The 10,046-nt window shown below is 38.6% G+C and overlaps 1 protein-coding gene across 7 annotated transcripts in view; it reads left to right on the top strand.

Annotated features, from left to right (window-relative positions):
* myo16 (myosin XVI) overlaps positions 1-6,924 on the top strand; it is a 131,164-nt gene extending 124,240 nt beyond the window's left edge. For 6 of the 7 annotated variants that reach the window (XM_026912475.3, XM_034304625.2, XM_026912472.3 and 3 more), the window contains one exon: positions 3,497-6,924. In XM_026912475.3, coding sequence (XP_026768276.3) covers positions 3,497-3,676 — 180 coding nt within the window. In that variant the 3' untranslated portion in view covers positions 3,677-6,924. The remainder of the gene's footprint in view (positions 1-3,496) is intronic. The other variant, XM_053234024.1, reaches the window with a different exon arrangement.
* The last annotated feature ends 3,122 nt before the right edge of the window (positions 6,925-10,046 follow it).

Genomic DNA, 10,046 nt, shown 5'->3' on the forward strand with positions numbered 1-10,046 from the left:
TTAATTCATACAGACATAGTGTGCAGTTTTTGGTGTTTATATAGTACATGCTGAGACATGAGTGCTAAGAGTGTTTTATGAAATGCTGACACTGCCATAGTCATCCATGACAAGAAATCCAACCAAGCAGTAGAAGATATAAATGCTAGTGACATTGATAGTGTCCCTGTTACAGTGATGCTGCCAGGTCACAGGAATCCGCCAGCTCACGTACACCGCATCAGATAGTTTTGTGTAGTGGCTTGCAGGGGGATCACATGCTCACCTGATTTGATAGGGAAGATTTATACAGCTGGTGGGAAGTAGCCGCAACAAATATTGCCTTATTCTCTTCCCTACCTGTGTCCTGTATATCCTCTCCATCTTCAATGAGCATTTTACCTACTTTGTCCTCCACTCTTCAGGAAACATAATGTTCAGAATGATCCTGTCCTGGACTTACTAAGGTGAACTCAGTCACCAAGCATTGCTACTGACTGGATTGACGTGTGACAGCAAGGCTTTTTCCAGGTTTGTCCTGTTGAACTGCGAAACAGAGTAAGAGCTCTCAAGTGAACTTGTAATGCACTTCAGAAAGTCTTCAAGGCTTGCCAGGAACATAAGGAGAGGGAAATAAGCTGAAAGCAGAGAGACCTTACTAATCTGTATTAATCTATGGCTACATGGAAAAGTAAATCTGATTTGTTTTTTTCACTATGAGTGTATGAGTCTGTAGAAATGTGCCGGTCTTGAATGGTTTTATTTCTCTGCTTGCTTCCGTGGTCATTTAATATCATCAAGAGTGCATCTGAGGACAATCAGATGTCAGTTTCCAAGTGACCTGATATTTACTCCTGGGAACAAACTCTTACCTGCAGAGTAATCATATTAATGGTCCCTCTATACTTTTATGTATATGTTACAGAATGTGTTGAATAAGAACTATGAGAATAATATTCATATTGCTCACACATTACACACAGACACTCATACACCACACATTATATTTGTTGAGCAATGTCCTCATAATATAATAACTGACAGTTTTGAACTTGTGGAGACATTTGTTTGGTCCCCACAAGGAAAACCTTTACTTAAAAAAACAGCTAGAGTGTTCCCTTTGTTTACTGAGATTAAGCTTAGCATTGCATTTAAGTGTAGAGATAGTTTTAAATAGCTGCACTAATAATTATGTCAGTGGAAGGTCCTCAAGGATAGTAAGAGAAACATGAATGTATGTGGGTCTGTGTGTGTCAAAAAGACAAATTACATTCACGCCTACCTTTGCTAACCCTAAAAACAGTTAGAATTGGATTAGGAATGGATTATGTATATTTGGCTGCTTTCGCCTTCTTACTGCCTTTAAGAATGAACAAAATAAAGTGGCCTGTAAGTTTCCCAAAAAGCTTTTTCCAGTGGTGTTTAAAACATACTGATGGAATATAAGGAGAAGCTAAGATCAACACACCAGTGTTTTTCTCATACACAAATTTCTGCTTAGCTGTTGCACTGGGTTAACTCTTGGTTTTCACGGAATACAGCCTTACATTACAACTGATTCTCAAAAACAGTAATCTTTTTTTTCCACATGTTCCCCCATTGATATAAATGATAGCAATCTCTTTTATGTTTTGCCATGCCTGTAAGTACAAAGCTTTGAAGACTGATGAAGGGAGTGACACACAGGATACAAGATTTAAGAAAACTAATGGATGAAATAGGTGAATATATGACTAACCTTTGGCTAATGTTGTAGTAATGATGCTCCTTGATTGCTGTGCCCTTTGCCGTATGTTTCAGAATCAGTTTAATAGGTTTGTGGATAATGTAGTCTGGTCATCTGCATGGCATATATATATGATGATAAGGCCAATATGTCCTCCTGACCTTTCCACATGGTGACAGTAAGGGATAAAACTCATCAAGTCCCAGCCCAATATCTCCATAAAAGGAGGATCAAGGTTATATGTCAGAGTATTCTTCATTCTCCTCTGCAAGGATGGAGTATTTTACATTTAACCTCCTGTAAACATACTGACCAGCTAGCCCTGGCTGTGATATTTACTTACATATTTTCCCGGTTCAGCCCTGAGACTCTGCATCCCATTTAAAAACTATTAAGTATTGCTTGGTGTTCTTGCAAAAATTATTCTTTCAACTAGATAAGCAGTTTTGATTCACCAGTGATGTTTATGTTGTATTTGACATATAGGTTAGGCAGTGTGCATGTCACTGGCTTGACAGGGGAAGGGGCTTTAAAAAGATACCCCGTGCCACCCCTTGTGCCTCTGTGGTGACACTTTACACCCAAGGGAATATTGATCACATTAGAATTGCAAAAAAATTGAATATTCCATCAGTATGGTGTCAATGATGTAGGGACCCCTGTTGATTATTCATGAGGTGGGATTAAATGTACCATTCCGGTTAAATACATAAATAGTTAATTGTCTACGAACCTATGAATGTTGATTGATGTGCACGATCTTGAGCGTCCCTGTGGTTTTCTCTCCACCATATTGTGTTTATAGTCAGCGGAGTAAACAGGGCACAAACTTATTGTTTCTGATCTGGGGAGGCTGCAGTATAAGAGATGGGAATATACCAACACAGGTGTAAATTATGAATTAGGCTGCATTTTGTCTGTGTGTGTGAGAGAGAAAGTGATAGTGCGTCTTTTCCAGCTGTCCATGGGTGCCCTGGACTCCTGAAATGCACCGTTACTCTGCTTTAATATCAACAATGTTTGTTCAAACTATTTTTATGGATTAGTTCTTTGTCCTGATAGGATGAGGAAATAGACCAGAGATATTCTAGTGCCTCATCTAAACTGCTTTCAGCATAGCTTCTCATGATCATGTTGCACTTCTTCTGAACTGTTCCTGCAGTAGTCGAGCTGTAATCCTCAATGCCCACACTGCTCTGCTACCCTGAATGCCAGTAAAGCATCTCTAAACAGGACAAAACTCAGTGGGGGAGCTAAAAGAAACAGGTGATCCTTCGATTCTTAAGCCATGTGGTAATCCTTGACCCAGCAGTTATATTTATGAGTTATCTGCACGTTGATTGCCTTTAAGTGATGGATTAGGACTTTGTGTATGGCTGTGCCGCGGGGCCTAGTATATTTCTCATACATATTCATTGATGTCATACAGCTGTCAGGACAAGGTTCCACCTTCGTGGGTAATTTGTGCACAGGTACTTGGCAGCTGGTCAGTTTGGGTGAACAAATCATTTTTACACAGTAGGGATGCAAAAAGAGAAAAGGTGGTACCCCTGAAATATGGATTTGACATAGTATGAATAATTGTGCTAGCTCGTCACAGTGTTCTGGTCATATATTTCCCAACTGTTTTTCATTCATTGGCTTCTTTTTGTCCTTTCTGTTCTGCTTTTTGTGTTCATTGAAATGAAATTGAGTATCTGGTAAATATTCTGAGTATGTGGTATTATAGGGGACATCGTTGCAGTAATTTAAGACTAAGTATTTTTTTTTTTTTTTTTAATCCTTTCCTAGGTCATCCGGCGATTCTGTGTGTGGGGGGATCAGGGGTCTACTTTTCAGGATTTGTTGAGATGGAGGAGGAGTGTATGTGATGGTCGGACAGACTGGCAGAATGCCTGGCTCCAGCCACAAGGCTCACCTACCTTATTGAGAAAGCACAAGAGTAATACGACCAAGAAAGCATCACCTTAAAAAGTGGTACCTCTGCTGATTATGTGTCCTCGTGGAAGGAAACAGGGACAGGACTCTCTTGTTTCTCTCCTTTTCCTTTCTTTCTGTATCTCTCTCTTATCACTCATGATTTGGATACGACATAGGAGAACCTCATATCTGTCTCTCAGGCCAGGCACCAAATAATATGGAACCCAAAGGACATACTGCCATGTCACGTGTCTTGGTGACCCTTCTGTCTACTACAAAGTCTACAGCTGTCAGATTTGAATGCTGCTCTGTGTGGAAGACTCTCTTCGTGCCACAGAGCTTGTGCTCGTATATGTAAACCATCTCGCTGCACTGTAGTCTACATTTGTATACCGTATTTCAGTGTTGGTACTTCAGATCAAACTGGTGCTGGCTGCTCCTGCGATTCTGTTGCCTCAGTTTGATAAAAGGTGGTATTGGTGGCCCAGATTAGGGACAGCGTGGAATAAAGGGGCTGTGCTGCAGACATATCTACAGTTTACATAACGAGTCTCTTTGTGCTGACCTCCTTTGTGAACTGTGTCTACTTCAGGTTCAGCGACGCAGCTATGTCTCACACTCTTTCAGGTGCTTCTGAGACCCAGCTTCAGAGGTTACGGGCATTAAAAATGGGGTTTGTGAACTCTTGTGGGTTCAGGTCAACTCTCAGTGATATCCCAGGGTGCACTCTCATCTGACACAAGCACCAGTTTCAGATGTAAAGCACACGTTTAACTGAACGAGTAGATTATTGCCCACTCAGTGCCAACGCAGACAGCACACAGAGTGAAACAAAGATACTGAACTGTAAAATATATAACACAGAAAACTACTTTTCTGTATTTTCTGGCTGACACAAGACAAATGGAACTAATGATAAATTAGTTCATTAAAAGCAAATGTATATGTAGATTTGAATAATAATTTCACAATCCTCAAACCTGATTTTTAAAGGTTGGGAGAAACCTTTGGACAGGAATTGGTGCCACTGTGGTGGCAGTTGACCAGATTACAGCACAAACAGTGTGGTGTGTAAGTAATTGGACAAGGATTTGGCCTTTGTTGTTGCCATTCTGTACTTCAGCAAGGAAAATAGGACTTTACATTTATTCAATTAAGTATATAGGCATCACTGCCGGCTGCCAGCAGAACATGATGCAAAACAACAAAAGCTGTCGTTGTGCAATTACTTGAACTTCACTGTATCTTCTCTGGTCTCATTTGAGGCCTCAAGCTGTCATTTTTTTAACGAGTACAAGTAAATACCATCTCAAAAAGATGAAAAACAAGTGTTCAATTTGTAATTTATACATATGCCTGACGTGTAATGAGACATTGCTTTCTGTGTTGTCTGTCTGGAGCTCCACGTAGACTGGAGGTGTCCAGTATAAATAAATGCAGTTGTAATGAACAGAATTAGAGATGTTCCACAGTTCTGAAGTGGAATCTTTTAAATATAATGACATGACAGTCTCATGTCTGCAATGACACTTAAACGGTTTATATAATCAGTGAATACCCTTCATCTTTGTCAGGCTGCAATCAGTGTTCTAAATGTTGAGCAATTTTTGCTTTGCTTAGATTTTTTTGGTGTGTATTTTCTTGAGCCTCATCAGCCCGCCTGTTAATGCAGACCTTTTCATTAAATATAGTAGTGTTATTTCATAAGTTTCATACTGACATGATTGAAATGAGCCCCTAAACTCTATTTCATCCATGCTTGGGTCATGAAAAAAGTTTAAAAAATGCGCATTTACTCAATTTTATTGATTTCACGCAACAAATGGCCTGTCCGATTGAATGTACAGAATGTAAGAATGTTAAAATAAGCACACTCTCTTACTACCTGTGAAAAAAAAAAAAAAAAAAGCAGAGATAGTTTAATAAGTCTATGTACAAAAGGTGGATTTCCTGGACAAAGATTATTCATAGTTCTAGACTACAAAATCACTTTCAGTGCAAAACCACCACTGATATTTACATTTATTACAAGACTAGTCTTAATCAAGAATTCTGCCACTTAGTGTCCACATGATGGATATTATTTGGTGATTGTAAATGTATTTATAAAAAGACTTTGTAAATGAAAACATTTATGATCTAAGAACATTATTTAATGTGACTATCCAGAGTTATATCCAGGCATTATATCTACTGAGTGATTTAATGAGAAATACGTAGCTGCCAAATCCCACTGATTCACACTGACTCCCGATTTTGTAGGCCCCTTTTAAACACTACAATGTTCTCTGCAAAATACTGTAGTTGGTGAATACCGCTCACACCATAAAGTTTCATTCAAACAAATTAGAAATTGATTTTCAGGCTGTGCATACTGATCAAACTAAAGACTGATGGCATACGATCTGTGCCCTGGGGTTTGGCATTTGAAGTAAAACCAGGATTTCCCAAAGACATGGTAGAACAAACATCATCGCTTGATAATGGTTTGTCACTTTGAACACTGTAATACAGTTCTTTTGGGATGCTGGATACAGACCTTTCATGATAATCAGCTAATTATTCTTTATGATGTTTGCAAGCAGAGTTACTTTTTGCTTTGCTACTGCTATACAGGGTTAGCGTGGATGACCTTTTGTTTTGTTTATCCAAAATGATCCTTTACCATAATGCCTGTCATTCACATTACGTAATTATTGTAATGACAAATATTGTATAGTAGGACCCCATTTTTTCTACAGTATAGTTTAAAAAAGAAGATCCCTTAAAGCATGAATAGCACACTACACTGTTACTTTGTGTTTACTGTGCTGCATTATGATCATACAGACATATCATTCTCTGTCTCATCTGGTGCTGTGGAACTTTCCGGACTCCTGTGTGGACATTGTGTTTTATCCATGTAATGTGAACCTCCCTTCTCTTACTCAACACCAAAAAACATCCCTTTTTTAATGATTCACTGGTGCAAGGTGTCATTTTAAGGAGTGACGTTGCTGAGGGCACAGTTAGAATCTCTTCATTTCGCAGTCACTCCCAGTCTCCCAGACAGAAATGGACAGCTTGAGTTTCTGTGCTTGCTCAAACTCTCATTATTGTATATTACTTCATCAGTGTGGATGTCACTGCATTTCTGAAGTCACTGTTCCCTGTTTTTCTTCATCATGTTCTTTTTGTGCATTATAAAATATATGAATCTAACTATTGCTCCAATACATGCGTGTCTGTGGGAAACATATTTTGTTTTAATTATGTTTTATAAAATTCCTGTACAGCAATAAAGCACAGTAGTGCCAATGTCTGTGTCTGTTTCACTTTATTAAAACACTTGCTATACAGTGGCTTGCACAAGTCAACTTTTTCACATTTTGTCGCTTGGAACTGAAATGGACATAAGTGAGATTAAATGTCGTGGATCTACAGAAATAGTTGAAGTGGAAGATAATATCAATGTCGTTTTCAAAAAAATTTACAAATAAAAACATAAGAATTGTAATTGAAAATCAAACAGCATCATAAAGGCCAAGAAGCTATCAGAACAAATGAAAGTGAAAGGTTCTGGGTTTTGTTTTAAAATATATACCCCAAACTTTGAGCATAGCACAGAGTACCATTAAATCAGTGATCGGGTAGTGAGGTCACTGGTCAGAGAAACAACCAAGAGGCCATGCTACTGGAAGAAGTGTGAAGCAGTGTTAGGTTTCTACCAGAAGTAGTGCTTTGTGCCAAATCCAAAAGGTTCAGTTTTTGTCTCATCAGACATTCAGACAAAATGAGAACATTTTATGCCTCTGCCACTAGGTTGTTGAAGCATAATGTTTTCAGGATGTCTGTGTGACCATTCATCTGCCCATCTGTCTGAGATTCACATTAGTGCAATATAAATTAAGAACAAGTGGTTAAATATTTGTAGGATTTATATGGAATTATCAAGGTAATCAGCGGATGAACTGATTAGACTTTGGAATTGATCCTGAGTCAAGATCACAGCAAGGTCAAATGTCTGAAATGGTTTTTGTTAAATAGTTTGCTTCGTGTTTTATTTTAAGTATAGTATAGTATAGTATAGTATAGTATAGTATATTATAGTATGGTATAAGGGTAATTCAGGCATACAAATTAGTAACACGTCGGAGTAGTTTTGTTGGTGCCGTTGGCATCGAGTTCTACTTGTTTTCCACGTTTGATGAGTCTCCAACGTCAGGTTTGTATTTTTCTAGCAAACTCTGGGTTTTCCCTAAACAGGTGTATATATATTGTGATCATATGACACTTTATTTTCACACAAGTGGACTCCATTCAACTAATTATGTGACATCTAATGGCATCGTAACTAATATAGGGGTTTTACAGCCATGGGGTGAATACTAGCAATCCCATCCTTTTATGATTTTTTGTTTGTTTGTTTCTAAATAAAATTTGTTGGCCAAAAGCTTGTGAACACCTGACACCTGACTAACACTCATATGTGCTTTTTGAACATCCCATTCCAGATTTAGTCCTCCTTTGCTGTTATAATAACCTCCACTCTTCTGGGAAGGCTTTCCACTAGATTTTGGTGCATGGCTGAGGGGATTTGTCCATTCAGCCACAAGAGCATTAGTGAGGTCAAGCACTGATGTTGAGCGAGGAGGCTCGGGGCATAGTCGGTGTTCCAGTTCATCCCAGACGTGTTCAGTGGGGTTGAGGTCAGGGATCTACAGGCCATTCGAGCTCTTCCACACCAACCTTGGCAAACCATCTTTATGAACGTCACTTTGTCCACAGGGGCATTGTCATGCTGGAACAGATTTGGGGCCCCTTAGTTCCAGTGAATGGAAAGAGTAATTCTACGGCATACAAAGTCATCCTATATAAATGTGTGCTTCCAACTTTGTTTCAGCAATTTGGGGAAGAGCCACATACTGTATGGGTGCGATGGTCAGGTGTCCACAAACCTTCGGCCATTTAGTGTATGATGACCCACTCCCGTTTAAATATTATGGGTTATTTTGTGTAGATTCATCATACGCTGTAGGTATAATCTCAGTTATGCGCATTTAAGTTCCAAGTTGTAACACTACAAAATGTGGAAAAAATTCAAGGAGGAAAAGTTTAATGAGGAGACCAAAGTGATTATTTATTATTTAACCGCTTGTTAAAGCCTCTTTCTGTGCTTAGTGAGGTATTTAGTGTGTATACAGTGTGACCTGTAACCTATGATTTTACAGTTTAAGATCAGCAGGTTTTTACAGTTGTTATCATTCACATGAGCATGACACGGTGTCGACACAGTACACAGCTGATTAAGATCAGAGATCCTGGATACCCTTCCTGCATGACAGGAACAGAAAACATCCGTGGGTATACAGAGGCATTACATGGTTTCTAATGTGTGTTTATGATGGGCCTGTTGCATAATGCAGGAATGTGAATGAGAACAGGGAGTGTGTGTTTACTGTGCGACACTGCTGACCGGGTGCACTTCCTTGTGTAAACTGATTACTCTTTTATCGCTTACTGGCCCATAAAGACAGCCCCAGTTCATAAATCACACAACACACTACAACACGCAATATAAACCAGCCATGGTTGAAAATATAGATACTGTAAAAACATCCTGTGGGCTATAGTAGCTATACACATGTAGTCTATAGGTACTGCACTTTTTCAAATTGTGCAAAGATTTATGAGCAAATGCTTGAACAGAGTTCTCATTCCTTTTTCGGTATGAGAATATTGTGAAAAGGAATCTTGGGATGAGCACAGAACAGTCTTTATTATAACAGCAGCAGTTATTATGTACAGTACAGCAGTTATTATAGTGTGATAATAGTGTGTTATCATCATGTGTAGCAGAATTCAGCTTTAATCAACAGACATTTAAACATCGACAGCAACTTTAAAGAAACCAGGGCCAAGAGCACTAATAAGCAAGCCAAATATAATGTTATTGACACAGCATAAAGCAGAGATATTGAGAGGAAGCAGATTCGATTGGGAATCAGTTTTCCCCTTGTCAACACTGGATAATGGGGAGCTCATGATAAGTTCTAGTAGAACAGTACTGGGCTTATGCAGATGAAAGGTTTTTTTTGAAAGTATACAAGATATTACATAAGACTTAACACTTTAGTTGAAGGGTAGCCACATTTGGGTTTTTTAATAACACATTACTTAGCATTGCATGAGTCTTTTATACAGCCTAAAGATTTACTGTGTGTAAGGAGAAGGTCAACATTCTTGAGCTGATTTTTTTTTATTATTTAGAGTTGTGTGACATAAAAGACAGAAGAAGCCTCAATTAACATTCTATGGAGACTATTTTATCTGTAATTTTTATCTTTACAAGTTTTTCTTTGCAGTAACATACACGGAAAGCTTTGAGACATTTTCTGTGAAGTATCCATGTCATCTTACCTTTTGAGAAGTGTATTTAGAG

The sequence above is a fragment of the Pangasianodon hypophthalmus genome, chromosome 5 (genome assembly GCF_027358585.1).
Source record: "Pangasianodon hypophthalmus isolate fPanHyp1 chromosome 5, fPanHyp1.pri, whole genome shotgun sequence".
Taxonomy (NCBI): Eukaryota; Metazoa; Chordata; class Actinopteri; order Siluriformes; family Pangasiidae; genus Pangasianodon; species Pangasianodon hypophthalmus.